Source organism: Cyprinodon tularosa, unplaced genomic scaffold, assembly GCF_016077235.1.
Source record: "Cyprinodon tularosa strain WSP-4 unplaced genomic scaffold, ASM1607723v1 ctg432, whole genome shotgun sequence".
NCBI lineage: Eukaryota > Metazoa > Chordata > Actinopteri > Cyprinodontiformes > Cyprinodontidae > Cyprinodon > Cyprinodon tularosa.
In genome coordinates this window covers 943,425-969,246 of record NW_024039155.1, presented here as the reverse complement: position 1 = coordinate 969,246, position 25,822 = coordinate 943,425, and the positions used below count along the sequence as shown (strand labels likewise).

General features: G+C 42.2%; 1 protein-coding gene across 3 annotated transcripts in view; it reads left to right on the top strand.

Annotated features, from left to right (window-relative positions):
- Positions 1 to 25,822, top strand: part of si:dkey-100n23.5 (cyclic AMP receptor-like protein A) — a 97,906-nt gene that overhangs the window by 27,511 nt on the left and 44,573 nt on the right. For all 3 annotated transcript variants that reach the window (XM_038299653.1, XM_038299651.1, XM_038299652.1), the window contains exons 9-11: positions 1,745 to 1,823; positions 7,252 to 7,299; positions 17,610 to 17,692. In XM_038299653.1, the coding sequence (XP_038155581.1) occupies positions 1,745 to 1,823; positions 7,252 to 7,299; positions 17,610 to 17,692 (210 nt within the window). The remainder of the gene's footprint in view (positions 1 to 1,744; positions 1,824 to 7,251; positions 7,300 to 17,609; positions 17,693 to 25,822) is intronic.

Genomic DNA, 25,822 nt, shown 5'->3' with positions numbered 1-25,822 from the left:
TCTACCTCTAAATGCTCTGAAACTGTGCACAGTGACACCTAGAGGTGCTTAGTCAGGGCTTTTCCTCTTGTTAATTTACATAATATTTGTCTTCCTTGCAGCGTGTGTTTCTAATGCACGCTGTTTTATTTTAGGCCTCGACATCCGTCTGGGCTTCACCCTTGGCTTTAAATTACACATTTCGGTTGAATTAGTGTTACCATACTTTGTGGACCAGGCTTTTCTATAATTGTAGCCTTGTTTCTGCAGTGTCTCTGCCAGCGTTCCCACACCATGATGCTGCCACTACCATGTTTTACTGTGGGGACAGTGAGGATAATGTATAGCATTAATTTTAGTCCACACATTTGTTTTACATAGAGGTCATATTTTTTTTCTTAACTCCAGTCCTCCACATTTTTCCCATGTCCCCTACAAGGCTTATGACAAGCTTTAAAGGTACATAATCACGTTATATGCCTTTACCAAAAAGACCAAAATCCAGTTAATTATGATCAAATAGGCCTATTGACTTCAAAGATCTATCCTGATGGTGTTTTTATAGACCTTTTTGAGCCCAAATTGGACCCCAGCGCCAGATGGGATGAGCTGACATAAGCAGGGTTGGCTCCATCTACTGGCAGTACCACTGAAACCCGTAGAAAGCTCAATGGCGGCCATTGAAGCAAGTACCAAATAGTTCCTAACCGTGCTGTAAAAGTTGGAGGATAGGGCCTGAAAGCATTGCTAACACCAGTAGCGCTTTAGACAGGGACATCAAAGTGCTTCCTGAGCTTTAGTCCAAAATGTTTTTAAAGCCAGGTGTCATTTTCTTATCACTTCACTGCAAAAATGATCTAAAATCAGTAAAGCATTTCTTAAAATAAGTGTATTTACCCTTAACTTAAAGTAAGTGAAAGTGGGTAATTGGGATGATGTGCCAATAGAATGAGTATTTCTATTCTTAAAATAAGATAATTGGATATTATGCACTTGAAATAAGAGACTGCAGTAGTTTTTCCAAGTGTCTCACTTACATGGCAAATTCAAGAAAAATTATTATTATTATTTAAGAAAAATTGACCTACCGGTACTTGGATTTAAATGTTTTGCAGATGTCAAACTAAATCCAAACAACATAGAACTTTTAGTAATATGAAGCAGTTTAAGGGGTGTGAATACTTTTGCACTCCATTGTGTATCTTACTAAATTCACGTTTTAGTTATCTATTGTTTTTGATGGAAAAGGAATAAACTTCCAGCCTCCATTTGCTCCGTTTTCGCCACACTGAGCTTCTAATAAAGATCAGTTTTGCTCTAAGCCTACGTGCCCCGCTCTGTTCAGCACCAGAGGGGTTTTTCTATCGTTTGGTGCTGACCAAGTGGTTTCCTGCAAGAAGTTGAACGTTTTTGCTGAAAACAGCTGCTTGCTGCAGCAGTGAAATGTGGACATGCTGACCACGGAGCAAACCATGAAAGTTTTCTTTTGGTCTGTTAGTGCTGATTGATCTCTTTTATAAGATTTTTGTCCGGATTGCCAAGATCAAAATTAAAGCATTGTGTTTCAAGTTTAAAACAGAGGGGAAACCATTGTCCAGTAATTAAAACCAAAACACATCAAATAATACATTGTATTGTAAAACAATAGTATTTTAACATGGTGCCCATTAAAGTCAGAACGGAGGCCAAAGAAGTGAAATCTCAAAGCAGGAGATAATTTGGGGTTTCCTTTGCTCACTTTATTCTTTGTTTTTGTTCTTTGTAGATGGTACGTGCCTCTCTTCACCCTCATCTTCCTCATGATCTGCTGCTATGCCAGAATCATCTGTGTGGCCAATAAAAGAGTAAGTGCTTAGCATTTATAGAGGGTAACGTTCAGCCGACATTCAGTAAACCAAAACCTTTTTTTAGGGTGGAAGGAATCAAAGTTTTATTTTCTTTCTGCCTTGGCTTTTAACCTGGACATTCCTGCAGTGGTGCCAAAAAGGTGACAAACTGGCTCTCCTGGAGACAAAAATAGCTCAGAGTGTAAAAACAAGCCAACACTTAAAATACAGTAGCTCCTTTGAGCGTCTTTATTTGGAGGCAGAAATGAATGAAGACCTGTCAGTCAGAGCTGCACCCGGCTGTCAAACATGGTTTCATGCCATTAATTACCTTAGATAAAGCAAAATTATGTATATTTTCTTTCCTTCTCTTTAAATTCTTTTGAACAAGTAGATAAAAAATGTTGCGGTTAGCTTAGGCCGGGAGTTGGTGGCTCTTCAGCTTCTCCACAAACCCTAACGGATTATGTGGTATCTTGAAACAGGAAGGTCAGTTTTAGCAGTTCCTCTGTTTAAAGAGCTGCTTAGAGATACTAGATTGCACCATTAGCACAGACAGTAGGGCTATTTATATCACTATCCTCTAAACTATGGGATGTATTAATGGTAATATAAAAAGGACTTCATAGGAGTTGTTCTGCTCTTGAAAGTATTGCCTTAAAGGTTTAAAGGGATCATAGAATGCAAAACCCTGTTTCCATTTAACTGGAAGTTTTTTGCTTTTCACAAATTGAATATAATCTGAATTTCAGCTGAAACAAATTAAAATGTTTTCCTGAAGGGTTCGTAACCCTATGAACTTTTATAATTTTTTTGTCATATTGAAGTACAGAAAAAATGCGTTTTAATTCAGATTTTCTGTCATTTCCATTCAAAAAATGGTGTATTGTTTCAGATTAAATGAAACAGACACATAATTATGTATTTTGCAAAATCTAAAATATGTGCTTGCATTTTTACTTTGACCCTTTTTTTCTGCTACCCCTAAATACACAATTGTTGTGCAATCACCTGCCTTTAAGCTTCTTGTTGGATAGAGCTTAGGACATGATTGCAGTTGTATTCTTTTCATTCATAGTGTGAAACCATGCACAACTTTCCTACGGAAGTGGATTAGGGCCACTGGGAAAAAAAACAATTACCGGTAACTGATTTTTTAATTTTATTTCAGTTTAGTATGGGAAAAAGTCAGAATTCTGACTTTTTTCTCAAAATTCTGACTTTTTTCTCAAAATTCTGACTTTAATCTCAGAATTCTGACTTTTTTCTCAGAATTCTGACTTTAATCTCAGAATTTTGGCTTTAATCTCAAAAATCTGACTTTAATCTAAGAATTATGACTTTTTTATTCTCAGAATTCAGTCAGAATTCTGAAAAAAAATTTAATTTAAAAGTCAGATTTTTAAATTTGATTTCAGTTTAGTATGGGGAAAAAGTCAGACTTTTTTTCTCAGAATTCTGACTTTTTTTCTTAGAATTCTGACTTTAATCTCAGAATTCTGGCTTTAATCTCAAAATTCTGACTTTATTCTAAGAATTCTGAATTTTGTTATCAAAATTCAGTCAGAATTCTGACTTTTTTCTCAGAATTCTGGCTTTAATCTCAAAATTCTGACTTTATTCTAAGAATTCTGAATTTTGTTATTATCAGAATTCAGTCAGAATTCTGAGGAAAAAAAATAAACTTTAAAAGTCAGAACTCTGAGATTAAAGTCAGAATTCTGACTTTTTCCACATAGTAAATTTAAAAATCAGTTTACTTTTTTTTTTTTTTTCCCCAGTGGCCCTAATCCTCTTCCGTAATTTCCTACCACTGCACATTAATGCAGTATTTTGTGTTGGTCCATTGAGTTAAATTTAAAAAAAAAATCAAATAAAGCAATGTAGCTCTTTGTGGCAAAATTATGAAAACATTGATACTAAATTTAGACATGGTACTAGGCATATTTGTGGATGAATATATGATAAGGAAAATTGTAATCTTTATAATTTATTTATAATTTAGGTTGTATAAAGTTGGGATCATTATTATTTCCGTTCGGTTATAGAACCAGATCATGAACCTATTTACCTCCTTGTTGATCTGCTTTACAATCTGGCTCATAGCTCTGCATGAGTTTCCATTAGAAAGGTGCAGCATGAGTCAGAAGGCACCTTTACACAAAATTCATAAAAACCGCCATTACCTATTCCAACAAAGCACCACTGCACATGAAGCTAACGGTCAAATAGGATTAATTTTGCTTTTATTTAATGTTCTCGTTAATGTTACCAACCAAGTACAAAAGAAAAAGAGAAGGAAGCTAAAAACCTCATAAGCCTCACGGAGGCCTTTCATTATAAATGTTGGCATTCTTTCTACGGGCGGCGGCAGAGTGAGAGATTTCGCCGATAGCCAGGTAGCAAGACGACGACAACAGAGAACGACAGCAGGTAGCTGAGGGGCAGGGGAAGAAAAAAAAAAAAAGGCTACGCAGCCCTTTATCATGGCTGTGATAACGAGGGGGGAATGAATGTAGCCGAACGCGGCTGCAGCTCATAACTCATTCAGCTCACAGCTTTCAGCTATCGCTCCCTCTTCCTCTTGTCTCTGCATCTGTCTTCCACCTTCCTCATTTCCCCTTTTTTTTTTTATTCATTCTCTCTATGACTGTACTCCCACATGTTCTCTCCATGCCACCATTTTGCTTTCTCTATCATATTTATGAAGAGCTCAAGCCTTATCTTTTTTTCAGCTGGAGGCTGTCTCACTTAAAAGAACTTTACAGGCTTTGAAAGCGGGGTAGGTGGCGACTCACCGTAGAAAAGGATAAAGCAGAGGGGAGGCGGCATGCTGGCTGGACACTGAGGTTTTCACACCTTCCAGACAAAATGATAAGAGAGACTGGCAGACTTAAAAGACCTTGCAGATCAGTGTTCTTATAACTTGTTTTTAGTGTTTTTTTTCTTAAATAAAGTAGTTTGTGATGCTGCGTGACTCTGTGAGCCCGTCCTAACAGAAGGACCTTTAAAGCTAATGAGTCATAAACACACAGAGGTTTGCAAAACATGGGGGCATGATAAGGAGGCAATTTGCATATATCCTACAGAACTGTCCACTCCTGAACTTTTTTTACTACTGTAAACCTCTTTTTTTGTTTTTTTTATGTCTCTACTGTGTTTTCATGTAGGCCTGGTTTCTTCAGGCTGGTTCTCTCTCTATGCATTATACCCCATTTACACTACCCTTGAAAAATCGTGCCGAGACCGGTCCGAGCTCAGTAACTGAGATGACTTATCGTGTGTAAATGGAAAGTAAACTGAACTGAACCGAGCTAGACGCAACCGAACCGCGCTAACTGCAGACCAGTTCCAGAGGTGGGCTCGGCTCGGTTTTTCCCTGGCTCGGTTCTCTGATAACAAGAGCGCATGAGCAGAACGCGTCATCTCCGTCTGGCTGCACATCCCGATTTACACTCCATTCCAGTAGTTGGCGGTAATGCCACTCCGGAAGTTGCTTGCCAACCAACTCAAAACAGAAGAAGAAGAACAACTATAAACAACAATCGAAATCTTCTCCACGCAACATTTTGATTTGCTTGATTCCGTCCATCTTCTTCTTCTTGTGTTTTATGGCGGTTGGTAAACAACTTTTGGTGCATTACCGCCACCATCTGCTTGATTTCCTCCTTCAATACTGGCAGTAATACCGCAAATCGTCACTAGGAGGCGGGGAGTCGAGGAACCGAGATAGCGTGATGTGTAAACGGTTGTCAGAACCGAGCTCGGCCTGGTTAACTGATCCGAGCTCGGACCGGTCTCGGCATGGATCGGTTTTTCAAGGGTAGCGTAAATGGGGGAATATTTTGCTCAAATATGTAGCAGTTCGAGCTGCTGGTCTTTGGGGTGTGTCTTTATCAGCTTTTCACATTTAAACATGCAAAGCTGCTCCATTGTATCTCCGGATCTTAGCTTAGACTTGTCCTGCTGGAAGGTGAACCTTTTCATCAACCTTAAATATTTTCCTGATTGCCTCAGGGTTTGGCCCATTGTTAGCTGAGTCCATCTTCCTATTGACTCCACCCCCAAAGCATAATGCTGCCACCACCATTTTTGAAAGTGGGTGTGGTTTGTTCAGGGTCCTCGTTTTTATGTCCTCTGTTGCAGTTTGGATGTAGTTCAAAAAGTTCAACTGTAACTTCACACGACCAGAGCAACTTTTTTCTTTTTCAACGTTAGCTGTTTCCCTCTTTAGACCTTTTGGGAAACTGCAGATAAAAATGATTTGTGTCTTTCCTTCAACAGTTTTGCAGCCCTTCTTAAGAGGGCTTAGTTGGGGTGTACAGACTAATGGTTCCTATGTGGACAGGTTACCCACTCTGGACTATGAATCTCTCCATCTCCTCCAGACTTACTTTGCCCTTGTTGTTTTTATTTAAACAATGCCCTTTAGGTATGAATTGTAGGGTTTTTGTGCATCAAAATGGTAAGTTTAGGGGTGTGATTACTTTTGCAAGGTATTGGGCCAAAATGTTCACTTCCCAGGATCGGCTTTTACAGAGGAACCATGAGCGAAAACCCGTTTGCACACAGGAGACCTGGCCAAGGCTTAATGATATTGCCAGTTATTATCAGCGTTTGTTGATTTTGATGGATGGTGCTGCTCAGCTGGACAACAGAGGGCTGCTGTGGAACAGCTTCAGTCTAATGACCAAATGGCTGCCACCCCCACCCCCCCGCACACACAAACACACCACAGTCACACACAGATTTACAATGATAACCACGTCAGCACGGAGAAACCATGGCAACATTGAGTTAATAAATAGCAGAACAGAGGAGCTTTTAGTGCATACTGCTCATGGTGCTGTTTTGTGTATGCGTTTGAGGAGCTCGGGTTCCATCTTGGGTTAGATAAACCCCCCCCCGACTTCCAGTCACTGCCTCCCCACCCCCTCCATCTCAACCATTACAAATCCCGGGTTTGTGCGCGGCCTCCTCGGGTGTTGCGTGTGGACGCGCACGCCTGTTGACATTTCCCCTCCACATTTTCTCTAGCGAGGACACAGAGCAAGAGCCAGGAGTATTCCCACGTTCTTTTGCCGAGGTCCCACATCTGCAATGTCGGCCCCTTTTTACTAACATATTCTTGTGTCTCTGTGCCCCCCCTTTGCCTTGTTTTCCTCTTCCCTTGTTATAGCATGTGTGCGCTGGAGCTGATCCGTTTTAGTGAGATGCTGGGAGCTGTTTAAGTGCTCCCCTCTGCCTCTAAGCTCCGCTCTCTGCTGTGAATTGGGCAATTTGGCAGGGCCGTGCAAGAGGGCGGAGGGATTTTGCATTGCCGTGATATTTGTTCCAGCTTGTCACCACAGGCACTGACCTCTAAACATTCCTCTCTAGGAAGAAAATAACAGAATTCCCTGCATTTCTGCTCTGATAATTCTCTCTCACCATTATGTGTATACAGATGCAGTCCTGGTGGGGAACCTTCAACCCCGAGCGAGAGAGACGAAAGGTAGAGCTCCAGCCGGCACATTTCAACACACATTTATGCATGCGCGCCGGACGTGAGGATTAGAGATTCTGCGGGATTAGTGCTCACCCTCTCGCCAGGCAGGTGTCAAGCACAGCAGGGAGCAATTTGACCCCTTGACATTATACCCCTGGGAGTGCTTGTGCATGTGTATATGCACGTGTAGTTTTGCTCACAACGAGACCCTTTGGGAAATGCCAGGGATCAAAGGAGCAAAGCAAGAAGTGGGCACATGTAAATTATGGCAAGTTGTATCAGATGGAGCGAAGAAGCAGGAATGAAAGGTGGTGCATTTTATTCAGTCAGGATTTACCGGAAGTTACTGGAGTTTATCAGACATGTTAAACATCCATCCATCCATCCATCCATCTACCTATTTACCAATCCCATCCATCCATCCATCCATCCATCTACCTATCCATTCATCCACCCATCCATCCATCCATCCATCCATCTACCTATCCATTCATCCACCCATTCATTCATCCATCCATCCATCTACCCATTTACCAATCCCGTCCATCCATCCATCCATCCATCTACCTATTTACCAATCCCATCCATCCATCCATCTACCTATCCATTCATCCACCCATTCATCCATCCATCCATCCATCCATCCATCCATCCATCCATCTACCTATTTACCAATCCCATCCATCCATCCATCCATCCATCCATCCATCTACCTATTTACCCATCCATCCATCCATCCATCCATCCATCTACCTATTTACCCATCCATCCATCCATCCATCCATCCATCTACCTATTTACCCATCCATCCATCCATCCATCCATCCATCCATCCATCTACCTATTTACCCATCCATCCATCCATCCATCCATCTACCTATCCATCCATCCATCTACCTATTTACCAATCCCACCAATCCATCCATCCATCCATCTACCTATTTACCAATCCCACCAATCCATCCATCCATCCATCCATCCATCCATCCATCCATCCACCTATCCATTCATCCATCCATCCATCCATCCATCCATCTACCTATTTACCAATCCCACCAATCCATCCATCCATCCATCACTCCACCTATCCATCCATCCATCACTCCACCTATCCATCCATCCATCACTCCACCTATCCATCCATCCATCCATCCATCCATCCATCCATCCATCCATCCATCCATCCATCCATCCATCCATCCATCCATCCATCCATCCATCCATCCATCCATCCATCCATCCATCCATCCAACCAACCAACCAACCAACCAACCAACCAACCAACCATCCATCCATCCATCCATCCATCCATCCATCCATCCATCCATCCATCCATCCATCCATCCATCCATCCATCCATCCATCCATCCATCCATCCATCCATCCATCCATCCATCCATCCATCCATCCATCCATCCATCCATCCATCCATCCATCCATCCATCCATCCATCCATCCATCCATCCATCCATCCATCCATCCATCCATCCATCCATCCATCCATCCATCCATCCCTCCCTCCCTCCCTCCCTCCCTCCCTCCCTCCCAAGATCATGTTTGTAAAAATGTGTAATTTTTAGATAAAAACCCTAAAAATGGTTGTTGGACTGTGAACTGCTTGAAGTTTTTTTTTCTCATCTAGTCAACTCAACCACAAGTATGGTTGAATAAAAAAAAAAAAAAAGATTCTTCAGCTTAGATTTTAAATTATTTTCGTACAGAGTAAGTCCCAAAGTTGGTAAAAAAGACAATATGAAAATACTGTATTGCTTTCCTAATTGGCTGTGGAATAGGGCTTGTCAATTAATTGCATTTTTAGTATAATCACAATTTAGCAAAATTTCATTTTCAAATCACAGAGACACTCAATTTCAGTCACATTACATTTAAGTAGAGTAAGACACTGAATTTACCCTCCAGCCCTTTAGGTGGCAGTAATAAACTTAAAGTGGGTTTGCCACCAGAAAGCAGGAACGATAGAGCTGCAGCAAGCACACAGATCAATGCATTATAGTACGGCTGCAAGTAATAGATAATGTTGATTATTTTTTCCATCGATTAATACGTGGATGGTAAAAAGTTCCTTATAGAAGAGTTTACTCAGAATTTCAACAAACTGGTGCTAATACTGTGCCCTTTGAACATTTCTGAATAGAACATATTAATGGACAAGAAAGCTTTTAATCTTAAATCCAAAGTGTTTAGATTTTTTTTTTTTTTACAATTTTCGTATAAAAAAAACTGATCTTAGTGGGTTGCTAAGGCTTGTTTAAAAGAGAATTCCGTTTTTTTACACTTTAAGCCCATTTTCTGTAGTGTCCAGGATGAAATCGAATGATCGACACCAAAAGTTTGACAATTGCTCCTGTCTCTGCTTTTTGGCTCATTTAGAATCCACCCCTAGCTGCTTCATAATGGCTGCCATAGTGCATGTCCAATAATGTCCTTAAAACAACCTTAAACGTTCTTTTTTTAAAATATGCTACTCACCGTGTCGTCAGCGCTGTTCAATGACGTTCCAAAAAAAGTTTTGTGAAGAAAAAACGTTCCTGTAGTGTTTTATTTAGCATTTTGTAAATCCCATTGAGTTCTGTTGGAATAGTCAATATTCCCCTGCCACCGGAAACGGAAATGGGGCCTGTTTACACAGTTGTAGTCTTTTCGCTTCACTCTGTGTACTCCGACGTCGAGAATCAAGAATCCACCTTTCGTATTCCATTTTCAGAGTTTTTTAAAGTGTTTAACAGAGACGTTAGCACCTCGACGTCGGAGTACACAGAGTGAAGCGAAAAGACTACAACTGTGTAAACAGGCCCAATTTCCGTTTCCGGTGGCAGGGGAATATTGACTATTCAGACAGAACTCAATGGGATTTACAAAATGCTAAATAAAACACTACAGGAACGTTTTTTCTTCACAAAACTTTTTTTGGAACGTCATTGAACAGCGCTGACGACACGGTGAGTAGCATATTTTAAAAGAAGAATGTTTAAGGTTGTTTTAAGGACATTATTGGACATGCACTATGGCAGCCATTATGAAGCAGCCAGGGGTGGATTCTAAAAGCAGAGACAGGAGCAATTGTCAAACTTTTGGTGTCGATCATTCGATTTCATCCTGGACACTACAGAAAATGGGCTTAAAGTGTAAAAAACCGGAATTCTCCTTTAAGGGCTTGTTTAAGAGTCTTGATTGATTGATGAACTTAATTGTCTCACAATGGAGAAATTTACTCCACTACATTTACTTTATACGGAAGTTAACAACTGATCATTTACTAAATTAAAGATTATTTCAACAATGGATTAATCCGATTGTTTCAGCTCTTCGTGATGCAGAAGTAAGAACATTTTTCTCACAAATGATACAGTAAAACAATGAACTGTGGACAACCAAGCTTTCAAGGGCATGAAAAAACTGAAACCTTGAGGTGAAACATCTACATGCTTTTGATTAGAGCAGAGGAAAACTGCATTTAAATACTAAGATTGGTTGAAAATAATTATCTAGGGTCATTTGGTAACTCAAACTCCTTCTATTAAGGGTTATCACCCTTTTATAAGCTCAGAGCTGCTTCATGGGTACTACGAAGTCACATTAAGGGCTATCAATACCAATCTATACATTTTATTTATAATAAACATATTTATTATGTTTCTTTTAAACAATCTCATTTTAAAATCTCTGTAGATGGAAGTTCTATCAACAAAGACAAGTAACAAATGAAAAAAAAAAGCTTTAGATGCAACTGACTGGTGAGCTGTGCTATTTTTAGAGGAGGCTGGAGGGTGCATCATGTGGTCCTTCTGGGCGCCATGCTGACCCCTGCTATAGATGCCACTCTAATACCTTGTAGAAATGGTTCATTCTTATGCACAGTCCAATAAAAGCCTCCTCCATTGCAGTGCATGGCTGACATAAAGTTATCAGCCTAAAAGCTGCCTACACTCCCTTTTTTTCCACCCCTCCTCTTTCTCAGCTCAGTCATCTGCACCCTGCAGGGCCAGGTGAGCAGGGGGGGTGAAGGTTATGTAGATGCTGCCCCTAAGTGGCAGGGATAATTACTGCACACTGAACCGGCGTAACCCTCACGGCATCCTGTGTGTGTGTGTGAGAGCGGGTGTGTATTTGTGACAGCACCACACACACACTCATGCTCCTCATGTGGGCTAATTGCTATGTGTAGCACAGAGTGTAAATAAGTCAGCAGTGGTTTTTATCACACTCTTTCCTCATATTTCTCCTTCCCAGTTGCTCTCCTCATTTCCATCTTTTTCTTCCCTCCCTGCCTTTTGCTCTGCTCTCTGTCAGTCTCTCTCTTTTTCTCTCCCTCAATTTTTTTCTCCCCCCCTCTTGCCGTCTGTCTCTCTCTCTCAGTCTTGTACTCATACGCAGCATGAATAAAGCAGCGAGCCAGGTTCATGGCCATGAATATTTATGAGAGTTTATGCGCGCGCTGCGATGCTTTAAAACAACAACAACAGCCTCCCAGATTGCTCTTGCCATGCCAGCGAGCTGCGGTTCATGTGTGTCACGAGTGTGCGAGTGTGTAGCAGCAGGTGTAAACTACAGAAAGCGATTCCTGCGGGTTGTCTAAAGACCGCCGGCTCTGGCTCTTGCCTTTAACCCTCTCTCCCTCCCCCCTCCCTTCTGCTCGCACACGTCGTTTCCCGAGTTTGTCATTCTTTATTCCGCTCGCTGGCACTCTGTGGCAGCGACCCTCTCTCTCTTTCCGCTATCGCTGTCTATGAACGTGCTTCTTTGCAGAGCAATGACGTACATTACTGATGCTGGCAGCTGTCAGGGCCATAAGTCAGATGGTTGTGACCTATCTGTGCGAGTGTGCGTCTGGAGCTGCTCGTCGGCAGTCAGGCTTAAAGATGCCTTTCGCACACTTCCAAGCGCCATGAAGTCTCAAAAAAAGCACAGGTCACGGAGAACGTATTCAAAGAGAGCTTTTTAATTCATCAAACCACACACACCTTCAAGCACATTTGCACACGCAACAGCTCGGCCCCGCTGGGTAGCAACAAAACTGGCTGTGCAAACAGCGAGCCGCTTGTTCTCTGTCTTCTCAAGGCGTTTGTTTACAAATCCACACAAGCTTTGCCTTGAGTAATAATGTGATGTGTCTGTGCATGGGTGTGTGTGTGTGAGCCTACATCACTAACCTTGTATCCCACTGAGCTTTAGCCCTGCATGAGTGCATCCTCATTAATCCACTTAGTTTTGATTTTATTTGTCTCCGACAGCATAGGTCTGTATGAGCGAGGTGCTAAATGCAGTCTCTCAGAAGTGCGGTCCTTACGTGCACTCATGATGGAGGTGAACATTGTGTTAATTTTGAGCTTTTAAAGAAGCATTTGATCCGCTTTTTTCTTAAGGTGGAATTATCCTTTCAAGAATTTTTTTTAGATAAATATTGTTTTCACAGGTCTGAATTTTATGTGCATTTAGTCTTTTCACACTTAAAAGATAAAGAAGCATGCATCGCTTTTAAGCTTTGTCCATATATGTTTACTCTGGTACAGGTCCAGGTCATTGCAGACGCCTTTTCTGTTCTCAAACCCGGTTTGGTTTGTTTTTAATTTTTTAAGCTTTACCCATCTAGAGGGAACTTGATTTGTTTAAGTGTTGGAGGTAGTCTTTCTCCTCATTTATCGTCCTATTATCTCTATATAAAGAATCCATAATGCTTGCAACATGATGCTTGATGATTAAATCTTGGACACCAGTGACTTTCCCTAAAGGACAGCGGCACCAGAACTGGGTGTACATGGATAAAGCAGGCTAACATTAAAATTTAGGGACTTAGCTTAAACACACGTTTTTACTGAAAAATATCTTTACAGTAGCCTTTTTTATTTGACCTTTTACAACTATATCATCATTTGATGAGCAGACTCACACCTCAGTAGTTCAGTCAGCAGTTCCCACACCGTTTGTCCTGATGACGTCAAGTGCACTCATGCTAAATGGATCTGATCTAGCAAACAATCAAAGGGTTATATGCAAGATGGATTTTGCAGATATTTATAAGCGACTTGCATCCACCTCAGTTCAGAAACCAATGGCAACTCCAGGTAAAGGGCAAAAAGTACAAAAAACAACCCCAAAAAACCTGGCCAAATATGATGAGGAGGTTCGACAAGAGAGCAGAAGAGTGCTGCAGTTCTGTGCTTTGGCCACAGGTGGCAGTATCATTAGAAAAATCCATCATGGTTCTTTAAAAGCAGATTTCATGTCAGGAAACCAACCATCCAGTTTAATTGATAGCTAAAAATTCAGCCATAAGAAGTGGTTAAATGTGCAGCTAGGAATGTTTCAGTTAATTGGTTTGCTTTTACAATAAAGCATGTAGTTTGTATTTAGCGGTGTGGTCATAACTGAGCTTGTCTGAATGTCCAGGTTTAAGAAAAAAAAAAAATTAAATAGAAGTCTCCCTTTATCATTCCACTAAAACAAAGAAATGTAAAAATTCATCATTAAAGGTCAGACATTGATGCAATATTCATGCTCAAGATTATTTTCCCTATACCATTTTGCATTTTTTTCTTTAGAAAAACGATCCGTTTTTTTCCATAGTTTAAATACATTTGAACAAACTGACATCACTTTTCATTCAGTAGATCAACTCAATGATATTTCTAATATTTCTTATCTTTCATTGGCAGCTTTCTTGGCTTTACTTGCAGAGGATGGCATTCCCATCAATGTTTGTAACAGTTTAAAGGTGGCATGCAGAGGTTTAAAAAAAATAAAATAAAATAGGATCACCAAAGTTGCCCTAAAAAATCTGAACCTTAAAAGTTTTCCCTCAGAAAAGCCTTAAAATGCTGCTGGATCGGATTGTACCTTCAGTAAACCCGATGCTGTTATTTATAGAGGTGGCTTGTAGTGTGAGCATCAGCTGAGGGTGAGTGCTGTGGGTGGTGGCGGTGGAGGGAGGGGTGGCTCCCGATAACTGTCTGTAATCTAGTGAGTGTCATTAACGTTGGGAGCGCTGCGCCCGCTCCGCATAATTACGGTTTCATTCCCCCTCTGCCTCCCGAGCTGTGCAAGGGGCCTCTGACACCGGAGGACTGTGATTAAAAACACGAGGCACTTCACCCGCACTCTTCCTCCTCCTCCTCCTCCTCCTGCCATGCTACATCCTGTTTGGCTGCCTGCTGAAATTCCTCCTTGCTTGAGATTACCTGGCTTGATGCAGTTTTCAAAGCATTTTTAGCGTTGTTTTTCAGTATTTTTCATACTACTTTGCATCCCTTCCTTTATCCCATTGTGACTCATCCAATGACATATGAAGTTAGGATGACAATCAGCAGATCTTGCCATGACCACTGAGGCCAGAGAGTCCCATAATAGCAGACACTAATAGGGCTAAAACTAGCGTTTGCCTTCGGGTTCTGCTGTCACAGACAGTGATGCAGAAATACGACCAGTTCCCCTTCCGTTGATCATAAGCAGCCGGTGTTTGCACGCACAGCCTGTGCAGCACACAGACATATAAGATAAAATACCACCGGATTTTTGTTTGGATTGTTTAGAATGCCTGCGTCAAAGCCTGCACGCCTCAGGGTCTTTCTGGTGAGTAATTAATTTCCAGCATGTGGGGGTAGAGACCGGAGCTCATGGGCCTGCCTGCTGGCTCAACCTCTGTGTGTGCGTGTGTGTGAGTGTAAGGGGGAAAAAAGGGAGGCAGACTTTGTACTGCCTAGGATGCTGCATCCTAGCCTGAAGGAGGTGTGGGGAGGGAGGGAGGGGGGCAACAAAAAAAACAACAAAACAACAACAGCGCAGAAAATCGATCCAGGGGCCACTCTGCTCAGCCTCTTCCGGATGCAGGAGTCCTCCTCTCCCGGGAATTAGATAACGGCTTGTAAAAGCTCTCCAGCACCAAGCTCTTTCCACCCTCCTCGACTTTTAGCTGCTGCTGCATCTTCCTGCCCTCCTGCCTGCTCGTCCGCAATATTGCGTTTCTTCCCTGGCTTCACACAACTGCAAAGTATTAGCCCCCGGTTTAATTGGGATCCCAGCTTCTTCTCATAACTTGTGTGGATATTGTGTATTATCTGCAGCTTAATATTTTATTAGGATCTAATTGGCCTTTGCTATTTGCCTCGGTGCTTTGATCGAACACGTTAAGGCACTGACTGCGTGTGCTTGTGTGATGTGTGGCACCTTGCAAAAATATATTCTTTTGCTACCACAAAACTGAATTTTTGTCATTTAAAATCTCAGAAAAAAATAAAAGAAAAGAAAAAATGATTAGCACCTGGATGGAAAACGCTAGATTTTTTTTGTTCTACAACTGTTCTAAAGAGTGTGGCGTACCAGGGGTGTTTTTTTGTTTTTATTTTTTTTTCTGACCAGAGCTCTGCATCCACAAATCCATATTTTCTATTGTTCTTTTTCCAAGAAAAGCTCAAGCTCAGTCGGTTTGACTTCATCATCTATGAACAGTATTCATCAGCCCTGTGTGCGTTGATTAGACTATTCTAATACATGAATATGCTTTAATTGAAACCATCTATCCCTAGCCTGGTCTGTATGGTTGGGGTCCCATCCTGCTGAGAGTTGACCCAGCACTGAATCCTTTCAGCCTCTATGAGGTTTTCCTCCAGAATTAGCCAGTGTTTAGCTCCATCCATCTTCCCAGTCCCTATTTCCATGTTAGTTGCTGAAGAAAAGAAAAGAAACCCTTGCAGCATGATGCTGCCACTATTTTACAATGGAAATACGTGGTTTTTTGTACATGTGGTTTTAAAAACGGTTTTGCAGATTAGCAAAAAACAAAAAGATTGTCATATCTTCCTATTCTCAACAAGACTTAACCTATGTTTTTTTTTAGAACTCGGAGGTATGGACCAAAAATAACAGATGATATTTTGAAGCTAAATGGTGATACAGTTTTCTCTTTTCATTAAGTAAAGATTTACTGGAGATAAACATCAGAAATTGCCAAAAACAACCTTTTTTGGCTTATGTAAAAGAATAACCATAACACAACAACTTAGACTCATCTTATACCTCTTTTGAAAAATGTCTTGATATTTTTTTAAATCTCTATATGCTGCCTAGTTTTATTGTCTTTTTTTTTGTATTTTTGTATTTTTCGGCTCCACAACAAGTGGTTGTAATGTCAACAGGTTCTCCAACCTGAGCTTTGGATATCAGCAGCTCCTCCAGGCTCACCGTGGGTCTCTAGGCTGCTTCTTTTCTTAAATGCAGTTTATGTCCCGCCTGTAAACCTCTTCCATATGTCCTCCCTAATCTGTCTGCTTTGTTCCTTGTTCCTCGTATTATTTGCTCACTGATGTTCTCTAAAAAAACATGTATAGTGTTTGCAGAACTGCTGGATTTCTATCAATTTTTTTTTAGGCCAGACGAGTTTATTTGTATAGCACAATTCAATACAAAGAATTCAACATGCTTTACATGAATAAAACAATAAAATAGAAAGAAAACCAAAGCAGAATAAAAGCGAATAAAGATAAAACATGATAAAAGCAGGTAGTAAAACTAATAAAACAGGTAGGCCACAACCTTAAACAAATGATACTTCAATTATCAGTTAACAATTGAAATTTAACTTAAAAGAACTCTCTTCAGCACTTTTACAGTCTTCTGTGAATTTGTTCCAGATAAGTAGAGCATAGGAACTAAATGCTGCTTTTCTTGTTTGGTTCCAGTTCTGGGCGCACAGAGTAGAACTTGAAGACCTGAGTGGTCTGGGAGGTTGATACACTGACAGCAAATCTGTTGCAATGAGGTGCTGATCCATTCAGTGATTTATAGACTAACAGGGGGATATTAAAGTCTATTCTCTGAGCAACAGGGCGCCAATGTAAGGACTATAGAACTCAGCTGATGTGTTCTACTTTCTTAGTTCTAGTGAGAACGTGAGCAGCAGTGTTTTGGATCACCTGAAGCTGTCTGATGGAGTTTGTAGGCAAACCTCTGAAGATACTGTTGTTATCAATTCTACTAAAGATAAATTCATGAACCAGTTTTTGTAGTGGATTTGATTTAAAAGTTAGATGATTTTCATTCTACTCCGTTGCATTGACTCTTATTTAGTTTACTTTCAGATTCGACTTTTTTTTATGTGTACTACACTTCAATTTTCAATGGCAAAAAACAAGTTAAACCTAACTATCCTCTTTGTCTTCACTATGAATAGCAGAGTGTCGGTCAGTTTTATCATTTTAAATTGAGGAAATGTGCAGAATTTTCTGTGGGACAGGGGTTCGAGGCATTGCATGAAGGGTGGTGTCTGCTCTGTACATTTAATCCTGGTTTCATCTCTCCTCCAGGTGTCTTTGGCTGAGGAGATCAAGCCGCTAAAGTGGTATCCCTCCGTTTACCTGCTGGTGTCCATCTTCCCCCTCATTAACAGGTAGCGACTCCCTCTCACCTGTCCTCAGCATAAACCCTGTCATTTGATTTGCTGTATTCCACAATCCTTTCTCCTTCCTTACCTTTGCAGATCTGCTCTTTTGTTCTTCCTTATCTGAACTTTCACAAATACTTCAGCGTCGTTCTATAAAGCGAGTTGTGTGTGAGACAGCAGGATGAAGGAATAAAGCATTTTATTGCCTTTTATATAACGGGAGCTTCATCAGTCGAGGTTTGGTGAGAGGAGGTCCGGTTAATGATAACCCCCCCAGCGCTGTTATTACTCTTTCACCCTGCTTCCCTTACCTTCCTTTCCTCCAGCCCTCCTTCCCTCCCTCCCTGAGCCGGTGTGATTGACAGGTCAGGGTTACTAAGTGATTAGCTGCAGCGGCTCTGCTTGTCGCCACCGCGATGTAGGCGGAGACACAGGTCAATTACAGGGTCAACGTCTTTCAAAGGCTCCGACTCAAACAGCACCCCCTCCCCCCTTCAACCCCTTTACCCTTCCTCTTTCCATTCACCTCTCCCTCTATTCCATTCGTTCCCTTTCCTCCTCCTCCTCCTCCAACCGGGCTGTCGGCTGATGAAGATGACAAACGGCATCCTGTGTTAACCTCCCTGCTCTCCTTCCCCTTCACTCCCTCGCTTCCCCTCTCCCCCTTTTACGCTCTAAAAGTCTGTTATAGCCCCCATATTTTTACTCCTCCTAGCTCTGGCTTTCCATCTTTCTGCCACTGTGTTTTTATGTCACCCCCCATCACCACCACCACCTCCTCCTCCTGCACTTTTCCACACAAAGCCCTTCTCTCCCTCTCTTGAGCAAATACGCTCTCGCTCTGCTCCGCTCTGCCTTCCTCCAGAGAATGAACGAGGGGAAAACTGGAATGAATTGCTCTCTCGTAGTCGTCATCCTCCTCCTCCTCCCCTGGTTCAGCAGCAGCAGTGGTGGCAGCAGCAGTGCCGGCTGTATATATCCCCGGCTCCTATTAATTTGTTAGCCCCCCCCCTCTTCTCACTCACCTCCCTCTCCGTCTCCCTGCCTCATATCCTCTTCCACCTCCTCGCCTCTTTTCCAGCATCTCTCCCTCCTTCCCTCCCTCCCCTTGGCCGAGTACCGGAGTGTGTAAAGTGTTTGTCACGGTGCCGTGCCGATGTCGCTGTGCTCTGCTTCCGCACAGCCTCGCTCAGCGTTTGTTTTTCTGTGTGTGTGTGTGTGTGTGTGTGAGCGTGCGTGTAAAGTGGGTGGATGGTTATGTGTCAAGGCGAATGTGTTGTCGCTGCTTGTTGCTGCAGAGTGCACGAGTGTTTGTTCACCTCAACTGTGTGCGCTGCTTACTTACCCCGCTTGTGTCTGCTTGTGAGCACTCATCGGGGTGTGTTGGTGTGTGTGTGTGTGTGCGTCTGAGTGAGGGATTATTTCTATCTGAGCTCCAAAGCCTCCTAAACAGGGCTTAGAGAGACGGCCCAGGGCAGCAGCAGCTAAAGCCGGCGGGTAGAGCTCTCTCTTTCTCACTCTGCTTGGCGCCCCTGTCTCGATGCCGTTTCTGCCTGCCCTGATCCATCGGCAGGCACTCCCACAGACATACACACAGAAACGCTCTTGTTTTGGCCCTCATCTGCTGCCACACTTGCAAACACACACATACATAGTCAGACGCCACACGCAATTTTAATCTGTTCCAAATGCTCACTGGTAAATGTGTTAATTCGACACCAGCTGTTGCGAATTGAAATGGGAAAGCGCTCCTGCTTTTTTCCTCGCTCACACATGCATGCATCGACGAGTCATTATACATCATTTCACCATGCACGTCTCTCTCTCTCTCCTTCTACTTTCTCGCACTCACTTGCCCTCATTTGGCAACGCAAAAGTAGCACCAGACACCCACATCTTCGCACTTCTGCCTCCTTCTTATCCTCCCCTTTCTCCTTCGGCGTCTTCCTCCTGCTCTTTCTTGCTCTCCAGCCTGGCTCAGCTTCTTTCTCTCTCTTGATCTGTGTGTGTGTGTGTGTGTGTGTGTTAGCACTGCCCGGGCACAACTAGAGTTTTCACAGTCTGCTTCTCACATCGCTTCCCCTGTGTGCTTTACGGTGTGGGTGTGTGTTTGTTTACAAGGCTTGTCTAGATTCCTACTGTGCGTGCTTGTATACTTGTTTGCATAAATAAGCCCTCTCCTCGGAACCTGGCTGGTGATTTCCGAGCAGCGTCGCGGCTCCTCTTGCGCTTTCTACTCTTTCACATGGACTTCTGTACGCTGTTTACCATGTTGGGTGGAGAGTCTTTTTGATGTAACCTTTAGGATCGGCACAGTTTGACGGGATCAAAGTATTTATCCCTGAAAATGTAAAATAGAAAGTTTGACTTGAATGCACAAAGATTTCTTTTATTACTGTTTTCGTGGCACTTAAATGTTTCAGATCATTAAACACACTTTAAAATTAGATAAAGATAGCAATATTCAATGCATAATATATTAATTATTAATATATATATATGCAGCTTTCTAATTAGGATTCCATCAAGCATTAGCAAGTTCCTGTATTCCATTTTATTCATTCAGGATAAACTTAGACCACAATCCTCTTCCCAAGTTTGTTGCATATTGTGCTCTAACTGTAACTAGGCCAATCAGAAACCATTCGTTCAAAGGAATAGTTTCAGATAGGCTTTGGATCATTGTCCATCTTGTGCATAGCAAGTGTTTACAAGAACTACACATCTTTAAATTGCCAGTTTAACATGATGTGTTTGGGGGGGGTCAGATGGCAAACTGGCTCTAGATAACAGGCCAGATGAGGAGCAATTTAAAAGTCTTCATGAAGACCACATAAATGAGGCAAGTAACATTGGCATTGGTACAGCAGAGGCAGGACCTCACCCCATATCCAGGCCTGGGTTTTGGGTTTGTTGGTAACCATCTGACGATCAGTTTCATCTTTGTTCGACTGGAGTGGTGTTTTCTTAATGGACCTCTGTGTAAGTCATAGATTGTTAATAATGAACACTATGTTCACTTAGGGGTATTCATCAGTGCACTTAGCAACAGGGCACCCTAGGTGGGAGGTCAATGATTGACTGTAGTCTTATTTTCTGAGGAAAGGGGCAGAACTGTCCACCGATCAACAACAGGTGATGAGTTAAATATGCCAGAAGAGGAGGAAACAGGACTGCCTCAACAGGCCCAAGCGAGTCGTTAAGGTGTGTTGGAAACGCCTGTCCCTTGATCAGTTACATATTCAATCCCCAACTCTTGGAGAGCTTCTATCAGGTACCAGGCTGAGGACATGAAGTCTGAGTGGAACATGTTCTCTGTCTTTGGACCTAAGGTGATCTGTTCTTGGGCTGGCATGGTTAACACACACGTGTTTTACAGTGAATGGTGTTTAGGGACTTTGCCCCTGGACTCGTGGGCCTGAGTGGTGGTCCCTGTCCACAAGAACGGGGACTAGAGAGAGACTAATGTTCCAACTATTAGGGGATCAAACTTCTGATCCTCCCTGGGAAGGCGTATGCCAGGGTGCTTTTGCCGAGAACTGGCTGTTTGTATAACCTCTGCTTCGGGAAGAGCAGTGTGGTTATTTGTTACAGAAGTGGAACACTGGACCAACTCCACACCCTTTGCAGGGTGCTCGAGAGTTCATGGTAGTGTGCTCAACCTGTGGACACGTGCATTGTGGACCTACAGAAGATATTAGACTACGTTCACACTGCAGCCTGAAGTGACCCAATTCCGATTTTTTTGCCCATATGTGACCTGTATCTGATCTTTTTATGACAGTCTGAACGACACAGATCAGATTTTTTCAAATGCGACCCAGGCCACTTGGATATGTGGTCCTGAATCCGATACGTATCTGATCTTTTCAAATGCGACCTGTGTCTGTACGGCCAGGTCGCATTCATCCGACCTACACGTCATTGATACTTGACAAATGTTACTAAACGTTACTAATCTGCGTCCTACTAAGCGGAGGTGGGAAAAACTAACAACCATGGCGGAAGATAACACAGAGAGCAGTCAATGGAGAGAAAGTGAGGTTGCTGACTTAATTCATATTTTGAAAGATAGCTCGATTCAGACCAAACTCGAAGGGTCTTAGCGGAACCGGGGGATATTTGAAAACATTTCCCGAGAAATAGCCGATCGGGGATACAAACGCTCCAGGATCCAATGCCAACGGAAAATCAAGAGCCTCCAGCCTTTCTTTTTGATCTTCTTAAAAAGATTTCGTTCGTAATGTGCCTGCTCCTGTTGGAGAAGAACTTAAAGAACGCAATATACGCTGCGGTATTACGAGTCATGTTTACTTCCGCAAACTCTGAGGACGCTTGCTACATGTGACGTCATTGCGTCCTCGAGTGCGCATACGGGACACTTCGGTTGAACGCTTTCAGTTCACACAGTACATCACATACAAGTCGCATATACTTGGAAGTTTGAACGGACACGCAAAAAAAATCCGATTTCACAAAAAAAATCGGAATTGAGCATTAAGGCCTGCAGTGTGAACGTAGCCTTAGTGTCCCTTTTGGTGTAATGCTGGGGGCACTTCAGAAATACAGGCTTAGGGCCTTTTATAGGGCCAGTCTAGATGCTGTATAAATGGAGGTGGAGTCCTGTCCACATTGCTGACATTAAGTAGGACCTGGTCTCGGTTCATGATGGACTTTGGCAGGGCCTCCCTCTGTCTCTGGTCCTGTTCTAAAGCTTTATGGACAGGGTTTCAAGGTATAACCAAGGGACAGAGGGGTCTGGTTTGTTGAGCAGCAAATTTTGTACCCGGCTTTTGGTGAATGATGCAGTTCTGCTGGCTTCCTACTGCCAATGTGCTGGGGCAGTTTGCATCTGTGTGCAAAGCAGGTTTGGATGAAGATCCGCTCCTCCAAGTCTGAGGCCATGGTTCTAAATCAGAAAAAGGTGTCTTGATCTCTTCAAGGTAGAGGAGAGTTCCTGCTTCAAGTGGAGTTCAAGTATCTTATGAACCTGTTGAAGAGTAAGGTCAATGAAAGAGGCCTGATGTGACTGCATAAATTCATGGTCAAACTTGACTGTTTAATCATTTTAAATCATGTTGAAATTTAACATTTACTAATGACTGTATAGCTGATGTCACCTGCTCTATTCTTTACTGTTGCCTTCACTCACAGAAGCTGTATTCTGTTCTTGGATTTTTCCCAAAACAGCTGTTAGCTTTGTTCAGATAAGTTTTAGGTGAGTAAATCAGAAAGAATTTGGAGAGACGATACATAAACCACAATACACGTATCACCACACGATTTCTATAATTATGTAAATCCGGCAGACCTCATGAGATCTAGTTGATGCTCTGGTGTGGCTGGTGTAGAGCAGCTGAGTAATAGGCTGTTGGGGGCTGCGCTGCCTACTAGTGGCTGGGGTTTACGAATTATATAAAAGTAAGACGATGAAAATGATGTTTACCTATAAATGTTCTTTAACATTTAAGACCCATTCAGATCCATCATCTAATAAAATATCGCAATATTACACCGAATAGATTTTCTTTCTTACACGACTAATATTTTGATGGTCCATTTTTTTAATTTAGAACAATCAGTGGTTAATTCCGAATTGCATTTGCTTGTCAAGCACCGCTGATTGGCGTTCATCTCTTACAAAATCCTGTTTTGCTTCAACAAAAGTGGAAATCTGGAGAGGAACTACTTGGATGCCATTTTCTAGGTGTCAGGCATTCATAGTTTGCATAATGATAATGTGTTTAGCCAGTTGGATGGACCCTCAACTGCTCTCAAAGCCCGCACTTGAATTTGTTATATTTTCAGAGGTTGAGATGAAGGAAAAGTTAAAGCCACAAGCGGCAGCATCTTTGCTAGATCTCTTGCACGTGAAGCATAAAATTATAGTGGATCCAACCCCAATTTAATCTATCTTTTAGATCTGATTTTTAGGTTTAAATTGAAGATTAAGTCATGTCCTCAAAGTTTACAGCAAAGGGTAACATTACTAGATTGCTGGCGTGTTTGCAGGTGGTGATCAGTCCCCGCATTGTCCGAGTTCATTCACTGAGACACCTGCTAACCATGAGGGAAAACTTTGTGTCACTCTTCTGCACACTTTAAATTCGTTAAATAAAAAAACAGCATGTCTCACTTCAAATGTCTGTAATGTTACTTTTCTTTTAGTCAGCTGATCAAACAGTGTGCAGCAACAGGCAGGGGGGATGGGCATATGGCTGTTGGGTGCTGGTAGCCGGTCCGTACTTTGCTTCTGTTGACCAGTCAACCCCCCTTTCTTCAAGCCTTTCTCTGATGTTGTTTGTCTTTTTCTTTTTTGTCTGAGCTTGATTCCTTTGAGCAATCAGAGTTATGAGCCCAAAGGAGGGTGCTACAGCTCATATAAATTGGCCCTGGCGGCAGAGCTTGAACCAGCGATGCGTCTGTAACCTTGAGTTCACCCTGTCACTCCAGGAGGTAGCTTGCATCCTGCTAGTTATTCTTGGTTTCCCTCGATACTGCCTGTGGGTTTTGTGGTGTCTATAGACCTATACGGGCTTGCAGGGGATTTTTGTATGGTTTGCCTACAGCGTCAAAGCCTACCCCCCCCCTCCTTCTGCCTTTCTCTAGAGGAGATCTGATTTCCCTGCTCCAGGCAAGCAGCGAGAACAAGACAAAGTGTGCATGCATCTGTGTGTTGTACGGCGCGAGCCCCATGCTTGTGAGTCTGCGCGCACACGCGCAATCCGGGCCAGGCAGACCTTCCACATCTCCGTTCTGCGCTTTGAAAAACGAGGGAGGAAATCTCAGAGCAGCAGTTATTATTCATCCCTCAAAGAGAACGGGGAGGGGGCGGAGGAGAAGGAGGAGGGAAGGAGGAATGGATGGAGGGAGGAAGAAAGAAGAGAGCCAAACAGGAGGGCTGAAGGAGGGGTATGCGTGTGTGGGGGGGATACATTAACTCTTATCTCACTGTATTCCGCTTTCTGCATCCCAGGATGAGCTCCCTCTCTCTTTCTCTCCCTCCTGCGTTCCTTCCTTTCGTCAGTCCCTTCCTTCCGTTGCTTGCCTCTGCGCCTCAGAGTATCTCGCATTCAGAGCGACTGGATGTGTGCTCGCGCCTCTGTGTCTGTGTAGGCTGGTGCGTGGTTTGCTCTGACTAGCCCACTGTCTTTTTGTGGTGTTTTCTCAGCTTGAGCAAGTAAACGGAATCTGAAAAGGCAAAATGCAGGGTTTACCCTCACATCCGTTTTGTTTTTAAGACCTGTTTTTTCCCCCAGATTTTCAGTCAGTTTGTGTGATACTGGTCGGACTCTTCTTAATTTATCCTTTATACATTTTTGGAAAAATTCTTATAGGAAATATTCTGAATATGTGTACAACAAACTTGCATTCCTCTTTCATCCTAGTTGCACAATCTAATACTAAAAAGGATAGATGAATAACTTCCTGCATTTATATGAAAGAAATACATATTTTTGACTAACTAATTTTTAAGTCAACTAATACATTATTTGTAACCCTTCTCTTCATACTTTTAAGTTGAAACCCCCAAATACCAACTGGGTAACCTTTTATTTTATTTTTTAAGCTTGCAGTGAGAGGGGTCTTTGACCAATCCTTCCTCTCTCCCTTGGCCAAACTCCTACATTATAAAATTGAAGGATGATTTTGTGTTTGATGATTTCATTCTGTATTCATTTTTCTTTCATAATTCTACTCAAAAACTTTAATACCGTAATAGCACATTTTTCAGTTTTATTCAAAATATCTTGGTACTTAAAGATTTCATGATGCACTAAACCACAACTAGGACCCGTTTGACCAAAGCTCATAGTATCGCATCAACAGTGCAAGCGTAATAAATAAGTGCTTACGTTTGTTGTTGAAGGACATGGTACCTCAACCAGCTGGGATGAAGATGGAATCCAAAGGTTGCTATGGAGACTTGGTGACCCCCATAAAGCCATGGTTTGCTGTAGTTCTTTACAAGTGCAAGGCAAAAAAACTTCTGCCTAAAAACAAGAAAAAACAACATTGAAGGGAGATGGTTCTCATAACATGTGAAAATATTGGTTCATTGTGCAAGGTCATTTTTCTTTGCAATATTTCTAAAAAAGTCTACAACTTGAAATAAGAATATGAACTCTAAAAATT